General features: G+C 36.8%; 3 protein-coding genes across 3 annotated transcripts; all 3 read left to right on the top strand.

The window, feature by feature from the left end:
- Positions 1-2,897: 2,897 nt before the first annotated feature.
- On the top strand, positions 2,898-3,363 carry MS3_00008797 (uncharacterized protein). Its single transcript, XM_051217143.1, has 2 exons — positions 2,898-3,074; positions 3,114-3,363. Exons 1-2 carry the CDS (start codon positions 2,957-2,959, stop codon positions 3,308-3,310), a joined length of 315 nt encoding a protein of 104 aa, XP_051065778.1. The 5' UTR covers positions 2,898-2,956; the 3' UTR covers positions 3,311-3,363.
- A 12,119-nt stretch (positions 3,364-15,482) lies between these two features.
- On the top strand, positions 15,483-16,469 carry MS3_00008799 (uncharacterized protein). Its single transcript, XM_051217144.1, has 2 exons — positions 15,483-15,636; positions 15,675-16,469. The coding sequence occupies exons 1-2, from the start codon at positions 15,519-15,521 to the stop codon at positions 15,884-15,886; spliced, it is 330 nt and encodes a 109-aa protein (XP_051065779.1). The 5' UTR covers positions 15,483-15,518; the 3' UTR covers positions 15,887-16,469.
- A 5,754-nt stretch (positions 16,470-22,223) lies between these two features.
- On the top strand, positions 22,224-22,706 carry MS3_00011071 (uncharacterized protein; the record flags this gene model as incomplete). The annotated part of the gene is made up of 1 exon (XM_051219474.1): positions 22,224-22,706. One exon carries the CDS (start codon positions 22,224-22,226, stop codon positions 22,704-22,706), a length of 483 nt encoding a protein of 160 aa, XP_051065780.1.
- Between the last annotated feature and the right edge of the window lie 1,409 nt (positions 22,707-24,115).

A 24,115-nucleotide genomic window follows, 5' to 3' on the forward strand; every position in this document is an offset into this window, starting at 1 on the left:
AGGTTGGTTGTTTTGGATGATGGTATCCAGCCAATGAACATGAATAAAATATGAAAACTATACGGATCTTCCATCAGTTGTCTCTTAAAGACTCTATCGATTCTTCATTCTTGTTATTATTTTGATTGCTTTCAATTTTCTTCTATCTTTTTTTTCTTTCATTTCATTCTTTTCAGGTATACTGCTTTTGCTTGGTGCTACATACTACTTATATCTGCCAACATAAGTAGCATATACCATCCCGATTCTAGAAATAAGCAGTTCTGGTTTACTATTCATTTTAATTCTGAGAATAACCTCGATGATTTGGATAGTATTTACCATTGGGATGAGTATTCTTTTTTTACTTTTCAGCGTTACAATTTGCTAATGCACGGAACGATGACACTAGGGATAATTGAAGCTTAGTACAAGAGAATAAGTATCATAGATATCTTTCATGAGATGAACAGCTGAAGGATGGAATCAAACATTAGAAGGCAAGTAAAAGTAAATACATGTGCACTACACAAGTCACTTGATTTGTGTGTGAGTTGTGATACTGCCTGGGTGCCCAAACCGAAGCAAGTGGTTTTCCTAGGAGGTCACACCCGGAGCCTTTGACCTAAAGGTCTAATCCACAAGGCGGTGGAGCAACATCAGGAAATGCAGTTCCATGGTAACTGGTGACAAATAATTGGTTTATACGCCATTTGTTCTATCAGGATCCTGGAGCCTATGTGCAGAATTAGTTTGGAATCAGGGTTTTCTAACTTTTCTAGGTGAATCCTCCATATCTACTAACCGGGTTAAAGCACTGGAAATTCGCTTTTTGTCCTCTCGATTTCATAAACAACATCTCAGTAGTGAGAAGGCAGTGAGTAGGACTTGTCTGATAGTGATTTTATTCGCGTATCCATGTGAGAGCATTTGGAGAGATAGAGTGAACTCTCCCCACCCCAGGTCGTACCGGGGTATTTGGAAGCGTTCCATATATTTTTTATCGTGAAGCATGTATTATATAGGTTAATTGAAACGTTTACTAACCTTAAACATGTACGAACTGAAGTGTAGATGAGAGTTCTATGCCAACGACCTATGAATTCCAGCAAAATCACAACAAAAAATGCAGTAGTAACCTGAAATGAAAATATTCAATTAGTATGAATTTAAAATCTGTTTACTTGACAAACTTATATAATTCAGGTATGTCCAGCTGACGAGTCCCAAATAGGATGAAACGCTCATCCTGGATTCCACAGCTAGTCACTATCCATCATTGCTCAATTATGTCTATTATTATTTATTACATCATATTTTCTACACGATTGTGAATGTAGGCAGGTGATCGGAAATCATATAATAAAAACGTGATCATTTTGTTCCGTGTTAGTTGAGTGTTAAATTCATATAGTACAATCCACAACTGAAGAAGACAAGCATGAATTTTGTACTGTGCTGCATGCCTAAACACTTGTGGTGAACAGGATCACGAGTGTGGGGGAGGACAATCTACGGTATTTTAACATTACAGAACATGTCACTAAAATCTAAGAACTATACAGTCAATAGTTCATTTGCAAAATATCATTCCATCGTCTCACACTTCACTGTTCATTTCGCAAATATCAGTCCATTGTCTCAGATTTCATTTTTCATTCATTTTCATTAAAAATTGCGGCGCGCTGACCTCCATAGACTCGTCGACCTACCGGGGCACTAACATCCGACATCCACTCGGCACCTGGGACGTTCAACGCCTACACTCCTGAGACCTGCCGAGCCATCTACATACGATGTCCGCCCAGCAGCCTCACGTCCCACCGTTCCTCTGAAATACATTCTATGCCTAACCATCGTTATATACTACTTACGTGGATATAATTAGCCTACACCACACATTCACTCTATTTTATAAACTGTAATTTATGTAAATGACGCTTAGATGAAACAGATTCATTCGAGGAATCATGAAAAATGGGTAAGTTTGAAATACTCATAATTCACTTCACTTGTGTGGTATTATGCAACAGTCTATCTAATCTCAATCATAATTATTATTTTAATAATTAAATTCATCAGTCAATTAAAGCTAGATCACCATGGAAAACCTGGATGTACTAGACAGACTCTTCGTTCTATTATGGGCTCGCAGGTCCTGGGTTCGAATCCTGCTAGCGAGATCGTGAATGCACACTGTTGAGCAGTCCCATTCTAGGACGAAACGGTCGTCATGTGCTTCTAGGTTTTCCACGAACGGTCTAGTTTCAATTGATTCATGAATTCAACTATTAAAATTACTAAAATCTCCACAAGACCCCCCTCCCTCCTGAAAATAACAACTAATACCAACTAATTCACTTGGTATTGTTTTACTTGATTCTTCCAATTGATGTTTTAGGACTGAAATTGATCAGTTTCTTATTGGGATATGTGCATACTGTGCGTAAGCCTCGATATTGCCTTAATTTACAAGCATTATTATTGGCAAAGATGGATACTGGCTAGCAGTGGGATCCAGGACGCGCGGTTCGTCCTATTTGGGACTCGTTAGCTGGATGTACCTGCATCTCATAGTTGATGTTCACTCTGGAACTCGAACTCAGTACCGTTCGCTTCAAACAGGACGAAACGCGCGTCCTGGACTCCACTGCTAGCCACTATCCATCTTTGCTTATAATACTTGTAATACCAACTAATTTTCAATCAGATTTTCACTAAAATAATAAAAAAACTAACATCATCCATACAAAAGATAATGAATGGAAACATGTTTGTTTGTTCGCAATATGAACATCTAAATATTATTTGGAATGACATGTTACAGTCAAATGGTGTGTGTGTGCGCGTGCGTGCGTATGTGACTGTGTGTGTGTGTAAATGAACATGTAGATGCTTGGCGTCTATAAATAAGAAGTGACTATTCATTATAAATTCTGATTGATCGTTGGTGTAATAATTGTGGAACATCATTACAATGTTGATGATTTGCAGGATCTTTGTATTATGCTTCATTATTGAAATAATATCATCACAAATGGGACTTGTTCCAGTAAACCATGATCCCAAAGATGTATCCATTCAAACTGATCGTGGTAACTAGTATTCACTAATTCATAACTTTGTTTATTCAGATGAAGATATAGATCCACGTCCTATCGTATTAGAATTAAAACATGAGGTTACCAAATTAAAAGAAGTCCTTGATACTTTAGTCAATAAAATAAACGCTATACCACCTTCAAGTATAGCAACTAAATACAATCATAATGGATTATTGTCTAGTATATGTATTATACTTATAGTATATTACCATTTACAGAAATCTTAATCATATGCTTACTATTATTAACCATTTTGAAATAAAGATATATTGTAAAAGAATCTGTCATTTTCAATAGTCTATATGATTGTATTCATCAAGCAGATATGATAGCATTATCAATCATTATGATCAAAAACAAATGTGTTACCAAGGGGATTATTCGTCTGAGTTCGAATACATTACCCTAGGTTACAGTTTGTATAACCTTTATGATTAAGATCATAAACCATCACCGAAAACTTAAAAGTACTGGAAAGTCGTTTCGTCCTAGTATAGGACTCCTCAGCGGTGTGCATCCACGATCTCACTCGTGGGATTCGAACCCAGGGCCTTCAGTCTCACGTGAGAACGCTTAACTTCTAGACCTCTAGATCCCATCACTTTAGTGACCCTCGAATACCTGATTTCAGGTAGATTGTAAGAACGATTATGATTGAAATATACATGTCGTCAATCCTCGTATATAACTATCGACTTAAATGGCGTTGGTGAATAATGGGATTGAAATAAGTCAAATATAAGAATGAAGTTTTGAATATGTATGTTTTATGCAGTCATTAATCTGAACAGACAATCAGAAGGACGAACAGAAGGAATCAAAGAGAAGAGAGGACAGAAAAGTGAAATGACACGTAGTGGAGAATGCGTATGAGCTAACTCGATTTAACCAAGAGTTAATCGATATCTATAGTCCAACAGAAGCAAGTTATAGATATGTGATGAATAGAATAAGAAGTACACATGCATGTCCTCATATAACAACAGTCAAAGTTGATAAGTAAATAAGTGATAAGATGAAAATGTGATTCAAAAAGAATTAAGAGATTAACCTGTCGGGAAGCTAGAATAAGCTATGTAGGCCTAACATAGTAACTGACACTACAATATCAGTTTTGATAACATTTAAGTAGTAAGCTGAACTTGAAGCAAATAACTGAGTTCATATGTAATTATTTATAACACAATACATTATGGATATTTCATCTTGTTCATCATAAAGGTACACATAAACAATTCTGACATGTTTGTTTCTTGTTGATCACGATAAGGTCCTCCTCTACAGCACATTCTAGTGCACGCAACTACTCACTTCCTTTTCGTGGCGAGAATGTTGTTTACGAAATTAACAGGACGGAAAGCGAATGTCCGGCGCTAGAGTCCACCTAATAGAGTTGGAAAATCCTGATTCTAAACCAACGGTACACATGATCTTCAGGATCCTGAAAGAATAAATGGTGTATGAACTAATCGTTGGTCACCGGCTACCATGAGACTGCATCTCCTTACGTTACTCCACTACCTTGTGGATCAGACCTTTAAGTCAATGGCTCTGGGTTTGGCCCCCTAAGAAAACCGCCTGCTTCGGTCTGGGAACCTGGGCAGTATCCCAGCACTCACACAAATCAAATGAGATTTGTGTGGCCCATATATATATATATAAGATACCCCCTTGTACCGATTATCTATGTGTTCAAATGAATGATAAATAACTACACGCAACTACACAAAAAAAGTGGGCATGCATCATTCTTAGTTCACAAGATATTAATACTCATAGTATCGTTACTTTACTTTGATTAGGTATTCACTGTCATGATCGCCTAATATTTGGGAATGATTCAATTCTGTCGAATAATTTGTGATGTAGACATTACTCTACGTACATCGAAATTCACTTCTTCTTTCCTTTGACATGTAATGCTGAAAGATTAAGCCAATAGACATTTTCGCTTCAACCAAGTTAGCTGTTTGTTGGAACTCATTCACTGGATATATCTATATACTTGATATGAATAAGTTTGATCATAAAAAATGGGATCGTTGTTATCAGATGTCAAACTCAAGGAACTTAACATTAGTTTGTTTTGAGCCAACGACAATTGTATCTGTATGCTAAAGTGGTATGGCAACTCGAACTGGTGTACATACATACGAAGTTCTACGTTATTACTGACTGACTGACTATCTGTTTTAAATCATCCATATTTCAGATTTACCCGAAATGATGTTTGGAAAATTAGGGATTCTTATCGATTCCAAGTCGATGTTATGATAACAATAATCTCATTATCTATTATTGATTTTACGACTCACTACTTTACGATAAATTTCTTATAATTTCTTATATGAATTCTCTACTCTAAAAATCTCATATTCATTAGTATTCAGATTATAATTGATATATAACTCTCTATTTTGAACATTTATCATTGTTTTTGATCGAGATCATGAATCGATTGATGTTAGACCACCATTGAGAAGCTGGAAGCACTGGACGGCCGTTTCGTCCTATTGTGAGACTCCTCAGCAGTGCGCACTCACGATCCCGCTCGCGGGACTCGAACCCAGGGTGTCCAGTCTCGCGCTAACGCTTAACCTACTGGATCACTGAACCGGCATCCAGTGGTGTTATTGTCTAACCTCAACCGATCCACGAAGTTGCACGACACCTAAACTGATCATTAGCATGTGCTCACTAGTGACTAACTTCGTGAGAAAATTCTCGGAGTTCTGGTGAGAAGCTGTGACCAGTGGAGCTAATCCGTGTCGGGTAGAAACAAGTGTCTAACTCAGTACAGTGGAATATGGTCGCACAATTTCGTGGATTGGTTGATCTTAGACACTATCACCATTGGATGCCGGCTCAGTGGTACAGTAGATTAGGCGTTCGCGCGCGAGACTGAAGGGTCGGAATCCCGTGAGCGGGATCGTGGATGCGGAATGCTGAGGAGTCCCGCAATAAGACGAAATGGCCGTTCAGTGTTTCCAGGTTTTCGATGGTGGTCTAACACCAATCGGTTTATGATCTCAATCAAAAGCTCAACAATCTCTACAACCCCTGAGCTGATAGTTTTTCACTGTATTCTTGTAAAGCATCGATGAGTTTGTTAATTTAAAACGTTAAAACGAAGTAACCAGTGATTATTGTTTACTTCTCGACAAAGTTGCCAAAAGGAAATGTTGATGAATTTTCTATACACTATTTACACAATTTAGTACTTGTTATAACCTACAGCCTTGTATCCTTATCAATATATGACGTAATGATACAGTCAATTACAGAACAGTGAATTATCGACTAGATCAATGATACATAAAACAAGTACGAGCAGTCTAAAGTCCTTATCGGTCCTTCTCTCAGCCAAGCCCCGCCTGCCTGTTGAGTCTACAACACCAATCTCAGCCTCTATGATATGAATCATGTCTCCCATACATATTGGGTTTATATACAAACCAAACAGACCACATCACACCATAAAATAGAAAATAACATTTGTACAAGATCAAGCTAATACTGGCTGTCGATGTGGAAGATTGTCATTAATAGACTGGACATAACTGAAGAATGGTAAATTATACAATAATAGTTTATAGGCCAGAGTAAAGCTTGTAATAAGAGGAGTATAGATAAACATAAACGAGAACACTAGTGAGGACGACGAAATATATTTCCACACAAAATTAAAAAATTTCTTACTAGATTCTGAGAAGTATACAGTAAATATTTCATTTGCAAAATGTAAATCAATCGTCTAAGGTTTCATTGTTTTTCCGTTTCCACACCAGACATTCTCTGTTCTCGTTCTCTTCGATTCAAACTTCCTAACCTTTTGTTGCCAGGTATTACACTTTCGAATGATGATACCTCAATTCCTTCCTTCCTTCCTTCCTTCCTTCCTTCCTTCCTTCCTTACTTACTTACTTACTTACTTACTTACTTACTTACTTACTTACTTACTTACTTACTTACTTACTTACTTACTTACTTACTTACTTACTTACTTAATTACGACTGTTACTCTCAATCAATTATACGCTGCCAAGCCGCATTCTCCAACCCACTCTGTCCTGGGCTTTCTTCTCTAGTTCTATCCAATTGCTCTTCATCCTTTTCATATCTGTCTTCATTTCACAGCGTAATGTGTTCTTTAGTCTTCCTCGTTTCCTTTAGTATTGAGGATTCCATGTAAGGGCTTTCTTTGTGACGCAGTTGGAGGCTTCCCTCAATCTGTGTCCTATTCACTTTTAGCGCTTCTTCCAGATTTCTTTCGCTGCTGTAATCTGGTTTGTTCTCTTCCATAGTAGGTTGTTGTTGTTAGTGTCTGGTCAACGAATCTGAAGTATTTAGCGTAGACCGTTGTTAATAAACACTTGTATCTTCTGGATGATACCTTTCATAGTTCTCTAAGTTTCCACATCCATACAATAGAATTGTCTTGATATTTCCATTAAAAATTCTGACGTTGATGCTAATTGACAGGTGTTTTTACTTCCAAATGTTCTCCAGTTGTAGATATCCCATTCTTGCTTTGACGTTTCGCGCCTCCATATCTTCATCAGATCCATCATGCTCATCAATGATGTTGACCAAATAATTTAAAGTTATTTACATACATCATATCATCAGTAAAGAACTTCCTTAATCATAAATCATATCAATAATCACATGAATAATCAAGTAATAAAACAATTGAATTGTACCTTCACATCAACAACAACAACAATAACCACAACAATAACAACCAAATGCAACAAATCATACATAAAGTATATCTATGATGTATTTCAATCATTTTGTCATTCATTTCAATCATGTTTCTTTTTTTCTTAAATGGAAAACAAATTTTAAACAAGTAAATCATAATAATAATACTTCAAACATGTTTCATTGGTTTGTTTATATTGAGTCGATGATGCATGTTGAAATAAGTAGTATATAAATAAACACTAAAAATATTAAGAGGTATATAAATAAGTGAAGTATGTTCTCCTATTCTTTTATTATTATTATAAAAACAAAATTGATTGACTATTGATTTGAATCCTGAATATGTTCCGGAGAATATTAATATCTATTTGGTTTATTATATCATTATTCATTACAAATGGAAGAATTGAAATAACCGCTGAACAATATATAAATGCATTTGATCGATTTGGTAAGTAACACTTGTTTCTATGGAATGAATCATATTTCAGATAATCTTAGTAAAATATATCAACAAATGAAAGATACACTTGATAATCTAACGAAAGAAGTACTGGTAACTGACATCACAGGCTCCGCAAAGAAATCGATTTCGAATGGATTATTGACTAGTACTTCAATTGCATTATTCACTATCATTACCTTGAAATAAACCTGTACAAATCTAGTTCAATATAAATACATATATATATGGATCAGAACTATTCGTTTGTTTGTTTAATAGTTTAATAGTTGAGATCATGAGTCAATCGAAGTTAGATCATTAGGGAAAATCTGAAAGTATTAGACGGGTGTTTCGTCCTATTGTTGAATTCTTCAGTAATGAGTATCCAAGATCCTGCCTCAAGAGATTCGAACCAAGGATCTACCGAGATCAATATATTATATTCAAGTATATTGTCAAAGTATTATTATTTTTTTATTATGGAGAAGCTCTGGAAGATGTGGAATCTATTATGTATTTGGTTGGACAGCATCATTGGTGAATAAGGAGGATTTGATGCAAACGGAAAGGTATAGATTGGAAAAACAGACACAGAATTCCTACAACTTAAGAACACATAGAACACAAAATAACTGTCTATCAACCAATATCAGTGTCATAATCTTTAATACAAACGTCAAGACGGTTCTACTGTGTGGAGTTTAAACGTGGAGAACTACTATAACCATCATCAAGAAGGTACAAGTATTTATAAACAATTGTCTACACAGGATACTCAATGCCCGTTGGTTGGAAACAATCAACAACAATATACTGTGAGAGAGAACAAACCAACTTCTAGCTGAGGAAGAAATTAGGCGAAGACGTTGAAAGTGGATAGGACACACATTGTGGAAATCATCAAAATGCATCACGAGTTAACCGCTAACTTGGAATGTTGAAGGGAAACAGAAAAGAGGAAGATCAAAGAAAACACTACATTCAAGAAGTGGAAACAAACATGAAAACGATTAATAGCAACTAGAAAGGATTGCTCAGAACACAGTTGGATGAAGAATACTAGCGAGCGGCTTATGCTCTTCCATGGGGGCAAGAGGCATAAGTAAGTATGTAAATACCGGTAAGCATAGAAAAAATGTTTTGATGACACCACTTTAAAACAAAATGTACTCGACTTCAGTATTACAAGTATACTACTCTAAACGTTAATTATTTTTGAAGTGCTTCATATATTGTGATATATTTAGTGGTTGATGATTATCCCTCGTGGAGCTGCATAGGCCGATCATCAGAATTCTTTATTCAACTCCGTCCCGATTATTCCTTTCCAATTGCCATTCATTCTTTACACATTTGCTTCCAATTCTGTTTCCTTTCAGGACTCCAAGTTGGCGCTTGTTTCTTGATGTAGTTTGATGATTTCCACAATGTACCTTCTATTCATCCTCAACGCATTTTTACTATGAGACTGACCTCCTATAGGACTGAGATATATTTGCAATTGATTAGTCAATAAGTAGTGACCTATGAAATACATGTCAATTCCTCCGTATCTCTACCCGAATTCTATCGATTATGTTGAAAGGAGCATCAGTTCTTTCAAGATTGCAGATTCACTTTTCTGACAAGTGTAAAACACCTCAGAAACTAGATCCATGGTATTCTGTCAACTACCTCCAAACACTGCCTTACATCTGAATATAGTGCACGTGATGTTGAGTCACCATGAATAGTAGCCATATTACTACATTATCGATACAATTTGATCAGCACTAAGAAGAGTGTGATATACTTGATTATGGTCACTACTTAGTTATCATTCACAACAACACTTAAAGGTTGTTGTAATATTTATTTAAACACATAAACATTGGTACAAGGAGGCACCAAATAGTTAAGCGACATATAAAAAATTCGATTTGTATGAGGTCTGGGATGCTGTCCGGTTGCTCAAACTGAAGCAGGTTGTTCTCCTAGCGGGCCACACATAGAGCATTCGACCTAAAGGTCTGATCCACAAGCCAGTGGAGCAATGTCAGGAGATGCAGTTCCATGGTAACCGGTGATAAATAATTGGTTTATACACCATTTGCTCCATTAGAATCCTGTAGCCCATGTGCAACATTGATTTGGAATCAGGGTTTTTCAACACACCTAGGTGAATCCTCCATATCCACCAACCTGGTTAAAGTGCCGGACATTCGGTTTCCGTCCTGTTAATTTCGTAAACAACATCCCAGTGTTGAGAAGGCAGTGAGTAGGACATCCCTGCCAATGGTTGTATGCACGTGGTCATGTAGGAGGATTTCGTGAGAGAGAGCTGACTCTCTCCACTCTCGGCCGTACTAGGGCATTGTTGGCTAATATCTGTCTTCAGACATTCTGTTACTTAAACAGATACTTTTGAAGGATTAATGAATTGACTATTCAAGTATTTACATATCTAATAAATAGTAAAGTTTTGTTGTGGCTTAGAGTGGAATCGAGAAAGCTTGTTTCGTAATATATAAATGGCATCAGTTTGATACATCTTCATCGCAGTGTTGATCTTTACATTGGAATCCGAATGAACCTAATGTGTTTCTATTTATTTAATATCGTATGTGAAGAACATTTCAATTGTTCTTAATTAGAAATCACCGTAGGGTACCGTCAAATTTACCGATTACACTATAGGAATTATACATTATCTGAATACATTGATAATTAAATATCAAATGCCTGTTAGTGAGTAACTCTCTCTCTCTCTCTCATACTTGGCATAATTGGACTCCAATAGTCATGACTAGAAGTTCGGAAACTTTCTTTCCAAGCACGTAAAGATTTATGAATGTTACTAATATCTCTATTAGATCAAATGCTGACAATCAATTGAAGCATCGAAACATTGCAGAATTGTTTCATTCTTTGTATGGAGATGTTTAGAAGTGAACTTTGATACTACTTCATGATAACTATCAACTACTATGAAATCATGTTCAATATAACTAACTAACGATTGTCTCTAATCACTTGACATCGAACTTACATTATAGTTCAACAAATCATCAGGTGATTGCCCCCAAATGTCCTGGTATGGCCGAGAGTGGGGAGAGTCCGCTCTCCCTCTCCCAATGCTCTCACATGGCCACGCGTATATAGCCTCTGCCATGGAAGTCCTACTCATTGCCTTCTCGTGGCGGGGGTGTTGCTTACGAAATTGCGAGGACGAAAAGCGAATGTCCGGCGCTTTAACCGGTTTGGTAGAGATAGAGAGTCCACCTAGAGGAGTTGGAAATCCCTGATTTCAAACCAATGGTGCACATGGGCTGCAGGATCCTGAAGGAACAAATGGCGTATGAACCAATTATTGGTCACCGGCTACCATGAAACTGCATCTCTTTACGTTGCTCCACTGCTTTGTGGATCAGACTTTCAGGTCGAAGGTTCGGGGAGTGATCATCTAAGTAGAACACCTACTTTGGTTTGGGCTCCCAAGCAGTATCACAGCCCTCACACATATCAAATGAGATTTGTGTGGCGCATATTCATTTGTTGCCTCGTTGTACCAATACCTGTGTGCTGAGATTACTTGAAGCAATAGAACATAACTTTACATAAACAATAATTCACTCAATACTGAAATTGTTTATCTATTGAAAGCTATAAAACATTCAAAACAATCTAGTCGATATGTTATTGACAATATGGCATGAACAAATGAAATGATAATGATATTCGTTTGTTAATTTAAAGTAAAGAGATTAGATGATACAATTATTTTCTGGATTGTTTTGAATGTTGGAGAGAATTTGTAAGTTTACGGTTGTAGAGATTGTTGAGTTTTTTTAAATTGAGATCATGAACTGATCATTGTTAGATCATCATTGAGAACCTGGAAATATTGGACGATGGCCTAGTCATAGTAGTCTGAAGGTTAAGCCTTCAAATACCCTGGTATGGTTGAGGGTGTGAAGAGTCAGCTGTCACTCTCAAAATATTCACACATGGTCACATGCGTACAACTACTGTCAAGGAAGTCATACTCACTGCCTTCTTATGGCACTACTGTTGTTGATGAAATTGAGGGGACGAAAGATGAATGTCCAGTGTATTAATCGGATTGGTGGACACGGAGAATAATTGGAAAACCCTCATTCCAAACCATTGGTGCACATCGGCTCCAGGATCCTGATGGTCATCGGCTTACATGGAACTGCATCTCCTTATATTGCTCCATTGTCTAAGATGGCCACTGGCCTTCTTTATTTAAAAAGCTTATGACCTAAAGCTATATCGAGACAATACACACAGGATGCACATATACTAACATGAGACCAATCAATTGCAGTCCTAAATAACAATGGAAAGATACAAGTAAACAACAACATACATAGTATCTCGAAATCTGCTTGTTGTATGACTAACTAGGTCTACAATACTTTGAATTCAACTTCACTAAAAGATGTTGTACTATTGTCTTCCTTAATCTCCAAGATATTAGTACCGCTTATTTCCTAAACCCCAAATGACCAGGAATCAGTAAATTCTATGACAAATAAAACTAATTAATTCAGTCAAATAGGTTGAATAAATTCCCCCCGTAGACGGTGAGATTGTAATTTATATACGAGCCAATCAGAAGTGTTTGAGGAATTTCAAGGTCACAGTGCTAATTTCAGTATCTGATGCTCGCATACAATCGGTTCACAGCGGATTTTAGAGAAAACGTGATAACTGAGCGGACTACAACAAACATGATTACTAAGAAGTTTTTTTATTTGTGATTGTAGTAATGAAATGACTTGTGGACCTTGTACAGACTACCGTGATGATGTTGTCTTTCTATGTAATATGTGTTGGGGGAAGAAGTCTGCTCGAGCAGGAACTTTCTTCGCTCGATCCCGAGTGAAACTGAGATAAATCATGATAATTGTTGCGAATTCGATAATAAAAGCATTGGTAACACTGGCTGCAACATTTACAGACATTACTGAAGCTTCAACTGATCGGCGGTATTAGTAATATAGAGATATATGTGTAATAAAAATGACAAGTTTACACGAGTCGTTCGGAGGATTTGGAAAATCATTGAAATAGACGAAACAGTAGTCAGAAAGCGAAAACTTAACAGAGGACGTAATATTAAAGAAGACTGGGTAAGTAGCATTTCAATAAATATACCTCACAGGTAATTGAAATTTACGACAGATCAACTCAAAATGGACACTTGTAAAGGGTGAGAAACCGATAAGGAACGATAATAATACCAATTATACTGGAATACATGCAGCTGGATACTACAATATATACAGATGATTAAAGAGCCTACCGATGCCTGCATAGATTTGGTTATGTGCATCCTGTCGTTGTCTACGAGCGCCATTTCGTGAACCTTACAACAGGAGTGCACACAAACAATATTGAAGCTATTTGGTCGAGGCTGAAAGAGCTTTTGCGATGTTATCATGTCTCTAGAAGCCGACAGTTATGGAGCCATTGTTCTCAAGGTCACTCAAGGCTCATTCAAAGGTCGTCCATAAATTACAGTCTCACCGAAGACCATTGAATATCACGGAGTCCTTTCAATATAGTTTCGTATTTCTGATCAGTGTACATCTTTGACGACTAAAGAATTGGAAATTGTACCAATCAGGTTTCACAATATCCACTTATCAATCACATTACCCAGATCCAGTCGATTCGTCAAGTACCACGATGGTCATTAAATACCGGTTATGTTAACCACATCACTCCAAATATGGTTAAACTTCAACAGTCATAAATTGCATCAATCTTTAACAAAAATCTTTAACGAAATAGAAGGATTTCCTTTACATTGAACAACTAGAAATTCATTTAATTGATATTTGTTAATAACAAATCAGTCGATTTAAACTAGACCAACACAGAAAACCTGGACACATTGGATGGCCATTTCGTCCTAGTATAGGACTCCTTAACAGTACACATCCATGATCCCGCTCGCCGGTTTCGAACTCAGGACCTATCCGTCTCGCGCGTGAACACTTATCCTGTAAAACATTGAGTTGATACCCAATGGTGTTATTGTCTAACTTCAAACAATCCAAGAAATTAAATCACCATCGATCATTGTCCGCAATATAGAGAGTTCCCATAGATATAGAGAGTTCATTATTTACGCGTCAGTGAGAGCAGTCTTGCTCTATGCTTGTGAAACCTGGCCTCTTCGAGTTGAGGACGTTAGAAGACTCTCAGTGTTCGATGGTCGCTGTCTCCGAAGGATTGCTGACATCCAGTGGCAACACCATGTCAGTAATGCAAAGGTTCGGCATCGTGTGTTCGGGCACAGAGATGATAATGCAATCGATATCACCATCTTGAAACACCGACTTCAGTGGCTTGGACATGTTCTCCGAATGTCGTCCCAGAGAATTCCACGTCGTGCATTATTCGCCGACTCTGGGACTGGTTGGAAGAAGCGGAGAGGTGATCAGTGCATGACATGGTGTCGTGGTATGAAAGAAAGCTGCAAAGGACTGGTTTCCGTTGGTCCTTCACGACTCCCTGGCTGGGGTCCGAGAGATGGTGATACGCAGTGGCTAGAGACGTTATCAGATATGGCTCAGAATAGAAGCCAGTGGCGATCCTGCTGTAACCTTCTTTTACTTTCTTCATAATAAGTCGTTGTGTCTCCCTTAACTGAAAGACTTCTTATGATTGTACCTTTCCGTTTCCTCATTATTACCATTATTATTACTACACTACCTTACACCAACCTCTTCGTTATTGTTCCTTTTTTTTCACGCTCCTTATCTCTTTTTTTTCTTTCTCTTCGAATTCTCATTGTTTTGTGTGGCGCATATATATTGGCGCTCTCTTGTACCAATATTTATGTGTTCAAATAAATAAATATATAAATTGTCTTCAATGAGGTTTTCTGTGGTTGGCCTAGCTTCAATCAGTTCATGGGTCCAACGATTAAAACTACTAACCTACTTCTGAAATCAACATTTCTCTATCAAAATTACTCATTATCACCTAATTTTCAATCATGTTTTCATTATAAGAAACTAAAATCATTTTAACAATAGATGATGAATGGAAACATGTTTGGTTGTTGGCAATATGAACATCTAAATATCTTTTCAATGTATATGGAATGACATATTTCACCCAAGTTGTGTGTGCGTATGTGCGTGTGTGTGTGTGTACGTGTAAATGAGCACATACCTGTTGGGTGCCTATAAATAAGAATTGAATATCCAATGTATATTCTGATTAATCATTCGTGTAGTAATCGTGGAATATCATTTTAAATGTTAATGATTTGCAGGATCTTTGTATTATACTTCATTATTGAATTGATTTCATCACAACCGGAACCAGTTTACATAAGCGATGATACTAAAGATGTATTCATTCAACCTGAAACTAGTAACTGTTATTCTTGAATTAATAATGTACTTTTCCAGATATAACATCACTTAGTCCGATTAGGCTTCTAATACTATCATTAGACGAGGTTAAAGTAATGAGATCAATGGTTGACAATTTGATTACCAAACTAAATATTATATCATCTTCAAGTTCAGCTAATAAGCCTCTACATAATGGATTATTATCAAATCTTTGCATTATTTCTTATATTATTCTAACACTTATATTAATATTTAGAAAATACTGATGATACTACTATCAAAGATGTTTATAATTATGAATAATTTCAAAATACACATATACATTACGAATGAGTTTTTTGTTATTGTGATTGAACTACTTATATCCATTAAAGTAGTATATAAATGATAGTCAGAAATAGAATGTATTACAGTTGAAAGTCGTTAAAGGACAGAAATGGGGACAGAAAGTAATTGGTATGACGATGGGCTGATATTTGCAAATGGAACAGTCAAGTTTGAGACAATGGACTGATATTTTGGCAAATGAAGTATTTACTGTATGGTTTTTAGATTTTACTGAGATATTCTGTAATTTCGTGTTCAAATATACTCGATTGTCCCCAGTTATGTTCTTGATCAGTAGATTTTGTGTCGTTGCCAACCAGGAGGGGGAAGGGTGCTGTTCTGCGGATCTTGATGTGAGCCTGGAACTTTTGAACTTGTTATAAGTGTGGTTTGTGCCACTTATATCGACATAAGTAGTACATGATTGTAGTCAGGAACAGAATGTATTTCAGTAGGTTGTAAAAGGGCGGGAACGGGAACAGAAAGCGATTGGTATGGGAATGCAGGAGTAATGAAGTCTGGGATAAATGACTGGTATTTATGAAAGAAATAGTCAAGTCAAGAAAACCGATTGATATTTTGGCAAATTAAGTATTGTATTGTATGAGATATTCTGTAATTTCGTGTTCAAATATATTTGATTGTCCACAGTTGTGTTCTCGTTCAGTACATTATGAGTTACCTGTTCGGTTGTATTTATTGAATTCAAGATGTAGCTACGTACCACTCGGCCAAAAATATGTTGAAAAATGACATTTGTAACCGCAAACAACTGTATTATTCAAGTGATGAGATCTATCTATAAAAGCGGATACGCTATGTCACAGTATATAGATGTGTATCAGCTATATTAGGTAATTTTAATAGTCGAGATCATGAGTTACTTGAAGCTCGACCATTATGGACAACCTGGAAGCACTGAACAGCCATTTCGTCCTACTATCGGACCGGTGACCAGTGGAGTTCAACAGGGTCAGTTGTGAGATAGTAACTCACTGAAGATAATGGTGGATGTCTCAGTCAATCTCGTGGATTAGTTGAAATTAGACATTAACATCGTTGGACGACGGCCGTCTCAGTGGTCTAGTGGTTAAGCGCTCGCGTGCGACAGTGATAGGTCCTGAGTTCGAATCTCACGAGGCGGGACCGTGGATGCGAACTGCTGAGGAATCCCACTTTTAGGACGAAACGTCCTTCCAGTGTACTCAGGCTTTCCATGGTGGTCTAGATTTAATTGAATCATAATCTAATCGATCAAATATATCAAGATTATAAATAGTATTGTGGTATATGCTACTGATGTTGACAGATATAAGTAGTATATATCATCAATTGAAATGCCTGGTGGTAGAAAAGTTAACAAGATCGATGAACAGAGAATGATTAATGTGAAAACAAAAGAATAATGACGTTTGGGTCGAATGATTGACATTTTGTGAATGAAGTATTTACTGTATTGGTCACAAGTTCTAGTATTCCAAAATATATGGATGTCCCCATCAGTGTTCTTGTTCACCACGGTAATACTATCTAGTTCATATTGACATTTGTAAGTCAATGTCATGTGTAATCCTATACAATCTATACAATAATCACGAAGTAAGATACTGTAGTGAACGAGAACATTAATGGGGACAACGAAATGCATGTGAACACAACATTACAAGATTTCTTAGTGAAATTTCAGAACTATACAGTATATACTTCATTGACAAAATGTCAATCAATCATCTCAAACTTCACTCTCTTCCTTCGTTTCCATACAAATCACTCTCTGTTCCCGTTCTCAACCTTTTGCTGTCAGATATCCCACTTTCGATTGATATTACATACTACTTATATCTATCGACATCAGTAGTACATAACAAAGTACGACTGAATACCAAGTATTTTAAGTCTAAACTTCAGAGTGATTGATGGGTTATTACCAGAATGGGTTTTGTGGAGATTTTTAAAAAATTAACTGGTTGAAATCATGAGTCAATTGAAGCCAGACCACCATGGAAAACCTGGAAGCACTGGATGGCCGTTTCGTCCTAGTATGGGAGTCCTCAGCAGTGCGCATCCACGATTCCGCACCCCGCAAGATCCAAACTCAGGACCTATCAGTCTCGCTCCAGGCGTTTAACCGACTAGACCATTAAGCCGGCTGGCATCCAACGGTGTTAATGTCTAACTTCAACCAATCCAAGAAGTTGCGCCACCGTATACCATTGTCTTCAGTGAGTTCCTATCTTACAGCAGACCTGGTTGGACTCCACTGGTAACGACGTCCCCCTAGATGCGCACTGCTGAGGAGTCCCATACTACGACGAAATGGCCGTCCAGTGCTTCCAGGTTTTCCATGGTGGTTTAGCTTCAATTGACACATGATTTCAACCAGTGAGATTAATGGATTGTTTGAATAATTTGAGTTAATCGATTGAATACTGAATCCTTTTTTTTGTTTCGATGCATGTAACTATCTCAAAGACAATTGACTGTCCGGATAGACTTTCGAATCGCTTTAATTCATAAGACTAATTGTAAATAATGAAGATACTTAGATATTTGAGGCTACTATTGGTGAAAGTTTAATATCAATTAGAATAGGATACAAAATCAGGGAGTATAGTACATTGAATGTCAGTCATATTTCAGGCGCATTAATAGTATAAATTGCATGATCATAACCTGGTCTTCATATATTACAGTTTTTAAGTATAGAACCTCTACTGAACGGTTTCTGTCTTAACTAGTGTCAACTCTTGAATGAATGACTCTACAAGACAGAACAAATAATAAGAGATTCAATTGGTGATGAGACGTATAATCTATGGACGACCTTTGAGTGATGCTAAAGTGTTCACAAGAATATCCACTTACTAACTAGGAGTGAACGGTGTTTATAAAGCTGTTTAAAGGATAATGATCATGATTTATCATTGATGGTTAGGGTTAAAAATTAGATTTATGACTTTCATCACGAACTGACACCGGTTAAAATGTCAAAACGCTATTTAGACAAATGGATGAATGAATCTCCAGTTGAAATTCAAGATCAATTATCATAAATCTGATTGGTTCGTTCATAAATTATAGTCTCGCCTATAATTATTTTGTCCTCATATAGGACGTATAGCGAGACTCATAGGTCCTGAGTTCAAATCTCGCGAGGTGGGGTCGTTGATGCTGAGGAGTCCCATACTAGGACGAAACGGCCATCCAATGCTTCCAGGTTTTCCATGGTAATCTGGGAAGATACAAGCAGACAACACTAAGGGAATATGAATACATTTGGTTGTTTGTTTGTTTGGCAACTACAATATCCATGATAAGTACTTTTTACCTATTTGTTTTTGTTTATCAAGTCGTTGTTTTTATGTTTATTTTGTTTATAGAACGATTGGTTCCATCATAAAATTCATGTTTTTTTATTACTAGTTTATTACATCTAATTACAATGGTTACTGTTTTGATGGATTTATTTACTTATTTAAACCCGTAAACATTGGTACAAAGGGGGCATCAAATAGATATACACCAAACTGAGTCATTCAATTCATGTGATGGCTGGGATACTGTACGGGATGCCCAAATCAAAACAGGTGATTAACTTAGGAGGAAACACTACGAGCCTTTGATTTATAGGTCTAAGACAATGAAGCAACTTGTGGAAGTGCAGTTCCATGGTAGCCAGTGATCGACAATAGGTTTGTACGCCATTAGGATCCTGGAGCCCATATGCACTATTGGTTTGAAATCAGAATTCGCCAACTCCTCTCAATGGATTCTCCATATCCACCAATCTGGTTAAAACACAAGACAATCGTTTTTCGTCCTCTCAATTTCGTAAACAACACCGCAGTAGCGAGAACGTTGTGAGCAGGAATTCCCTGACAATGACTGTATACGCGTGGCTATGTTAGATCATTTTGAGTAGGGGAACTGACTCTCTCCACGCTCGACCATACTAGGACAATATATCATATTCATTGAAACTTTACCTATATTTTCGATAGCCTAAATCATCAACTGATCACTGATTTGAGCAATGAAGTTCAATTATATCGGATGTGAGACGGTAATCCGTCGTAGGATATGAAGGTTAGTTGCACAATATAAGGGGTTATTTGAAGTCGGGTGTGTAAAAGAATAGATACTAACCGATTGGTCTAGGTTTTAAGCGTTGGTTGGTTAGATCAAAATTTCGGGGCTCGACTGTATGTGATAGGACCGTGGATACGTACTGCTGAAGAGCCCAAATTAGTGGGAAATAGCTGTTTAGTGTTTGTTCGTTTTTTTTTATGAGGATCTAGTTCAGATCGGTTGGTCATTTATACTAAGAGAATTGGACTAAGTTTTAACCTCATTTATAAATGAGTTATTGTTGACTCTTTGAAATAACATAATATACCTACTTTTTGTTTGAAGAAATATTGTAATCTATACCTATATGATTACATGGAATGGATGTAACGTGATTAGCAACAGATATAAAGACACATGTCTTGTCCTTTCGACAATCCTCTGCTGGGTTTCCCTGCATCTTAGAATTGAGATTTATTTTGGGATTTAAACCTGGTACCTGAAGTCTTAAGTGAGAATAGGCTATTCATTCAGCATTGTTATGTCCAATCGAAATGGGTTATAAATCAATTTTAAGTGTTTAGATCTTCCCATTGTTGGCGTTAAGGACTATAGTTGATTAGTATCATTTGGCATCAATGAATCCTATGAGGATTATCATCCATCCTATATAAACTTGTGACATAATGACAATCTCTAGGCAAGATACACATATTTTTTTGGCCAAATCTGACATTATTCTGTCCAAGTTAGGTATGCAATCAAGAATATTTAAATTCTGGTGGAGTTTTGTTCTCTGAGCTGTATGGTTTGGTCGTGGAGCTTTCGTCGTTCTTCTGAACTACATCATCAGCACAAACTTCAGATAGAAGTGAAGTGTTCGAATTTCTCCATATGTGTTTCACAGCTTGTTCTGTGCACTTCGATGTTGAGTAGTTCTTATTGACCTTAAATTTATCATTGTTTACTTCTTTGTTTTGGTTGTCTCCCATTGGTTTGATTTTTGTTCCTGTATTTATGCACTTCACTTCTATCTGAATTTTGTACTGATGATGTCGTTCAGAAGAACGACGAAAGCTCCACGACCAAACCATCCAGCTCAGAGAACAAAACCCCACCAAAATCATCCACCTGAGCTACAAATCTTCTCCACCATCTCAATATTTTAATTCATTTTTGTATTGGTTGTTTGAATCTTTCCATTTATGTTTAGGACTACAAGTGACCAGTCTCTTATCAGTATACGTGCATCCTGTTCGAATCGTTTCGATATTACCTGAAGTCATAATCATTATAAATAGCAATGAACGGTGGGTAGCAGCAAAGTCTAAAACGCATGTTTCATCCTATTTTGGACCCTTCAGTTGGATATAACAGCATTCCGGAGTTGATGTTTACTTCGAAACTCAAACAAAGTACCATTCGCTCCGATTGCATTTCTATACATCAGTTGTAAGATTCAAACAACCAAAACAAAAAATGAAATAAAACTTCACCCCATTGTACAATCTAGTGATTATCAGGAATCAGTAGCTAAGTGGAATAAGTGAATGGCACTGAGCTCGAGTCCCGTAGTAATCATTAACTCTGGAATGCAGGTACATCCAACTGACGAATTCCAACTAGGACGAAACGTGAGTCCTGGATTCCACTGCTAGTCAGAGATGAAAGTGAACTTATACTTGTTTACTTACTTACTTGCTTACTTACACTTAATATACCTTGTTGAAGAGCATAGGCCTCCCACTAGCATTCTTCATCCAACTCTGTCCTCACCAATCCATCCTAGTTCTTTTCAATTACTATTTATCCTACTTATATCTGCTTCCAATTCTCAAGGCAGTGTTATTCTTTGATCTTCCTCTTTTACGTTTCCCTTCAAGATTCCATATTAGCGTTTACCTTGTAATATAGTTTTGGTGATTTCCTCAATGTACGTCCTATTCCATTCACATTAGATTATGCATATTCATTAAACCACAGAAGTGTTTTATAAACTAATCTATAATCTAAATTACATAATGACATAAAGTCATAGATTTGTCATATATGTCATACTCATTTGAATGATCCAGGAAACGACATGAAATCGTTTATCTGTCAAGGCAAATCCTATGATATTGTACCGATGTATATATATAGAAGCCCATAGTACATTTTACCATGTTGATCATGACAATGAACCTTAGAATTCAAGCATTCTTCTACATGTTTTTATTGGTTATACTACTAAACCTTGATGAAAATGATTCATTATCTAATGAAGAAAATGTAACTGAGTCTTTATCAGTTACTGAAGTATCAGAAACCACCATTCAATCAAATGATTCAATAAAACCTGATAATACTGATGCTACTGATACTGTTACTGCTGCTACTGCTACTGTTACTGTTGCTACTGCTACTGTTACTGCTGCTACTGCTACTGTTACTGCTGCTAATGCTAATGTTACTGCTGCTACTGCTACTGTTACTACTGTTGCTGCTGGTGATGATGACGATGATGATGCTGATGATGATGATGATGATGATAATGATGATGATGACGATGTTGTCAAGCCTAAAACCCTACAAAAACTGATCAAACCAAAAAAGATATCTAAACTTGGTGAATCCGAAGACACTATACCACCAAAGTATAGATCTGCCAAGAAATCTGATTACAACAAGATAAGAAACAAGAAAAAATAATTCTATGAAACTTTCAAATAATCAAAGCATCTTCAATAGAGAATGATAAATTGATGATAATGATTTGATAAACTATAATAAATTAGTTCATATCACCTATTTGTTGTTTAATATTTTGTTTTAACTAATTTTCTGTATTATATTAATCTATCCAATTTATAAACTGGTTTAAGTTAGACAACCACAGTCAGTCAGTCAGTTAGTTAGCAACAATGTAGAACTTCGTATGTACATACGTACATAACTTCGAGTTGCCATACCACATTAGCACACACATACAATTGTCGATTCAAATCCCATAGTTGTAGAAGTAGTCAAAGTATAAGCAGTAATCGGAAAGATGAAGGTTTGAAGATCTTATTCAACGAGTATAATCCAGTGAAATAAATTTGGAAAGAGACAAAAAGAAAGGGATATGAAGAGTTCTCAAGATTAGAATTTGGGAGAACATAGAAAGTGGATGCACCTGCACCATTGTAAACGATTTTGAGCCATGTTATTCAAGGTCTCTAACCATCAGTTGCTATAATCTCGCGGATCCCAACTAGGTAGTCTATATCGACCAATATGGTTCAGTTCACTTGCCAGTGACTTCATTGGTTTGTGCCATGTTTTGATCTGGCCACCTCTAGCTTTCTTCCAACCTACTCCTACAGCATAAAACATTGCACGTCAGGAGAGTCGGTGTTTGAGCATACGTAACACATATCCCAGACATATCAACTGATGATGGTTCTTTACTTGATCAATTGATTTGCCATCCTAACCTAGTACCCGTTTCCTAACAACCGCATTACTTACTCGGTAGTTCCAGAATATGCTTCGAAGACACCTATGATCGAATACTAGTAACCTACGAATATCCTTTACTCTTACCGGCCATGTTTCACAGCCATAAAGCCGGACGGAACGAGCTGCTGTGTAGTAAACCCGTCCTTTGATTGATAGACTGATATCTCACCTACGCCATAAATGACGCAAGTTGACAAAAGCTAGTTGAGCCTTCTGTATCCGTGCTGAGATTTCGCCACACACCAGACCACAAGGACTGACGAGGACTGACGCTCATCTACTTCACTCCCTATCATCAGTTGAGGTGCCGATGTAACCCAATCCTGAAGCAAAATTTTGCATTTCGAAGGGGAGAATTGTATCCCGAACCTGCTTGCATTGTTGCATAAGTTGGTTAGCAGTTAGACATCCACTAAAAATCTGGAAGCACTAGACAGATATTTCATTCTAGTAAGGTGACTGTTCAAGAGTTTATAATCACAAACGATCGATCTCATGATGATCACTTTAACATGAGAATTTTAAATATTAAGACTAATGAGCTGACATCGTATTCTGTAGATAGATGTTTAACTTCAATTCATCTGTGTCATTATTCTTCTATATATAACTTCCCT

Source organism: Schistosoma haematobium, chromosome 6, assembly GCF_000699445.3.
Source record: "Schistosoma haematobium chromosome 6, whole genome shotgun sequence".
NCBI lineage: Eukaryota > Metazoa > Platyhelminthes > Trematoda > Strigeidida > Schistosomatidae > Schistosoma > Schistosoma haematobium.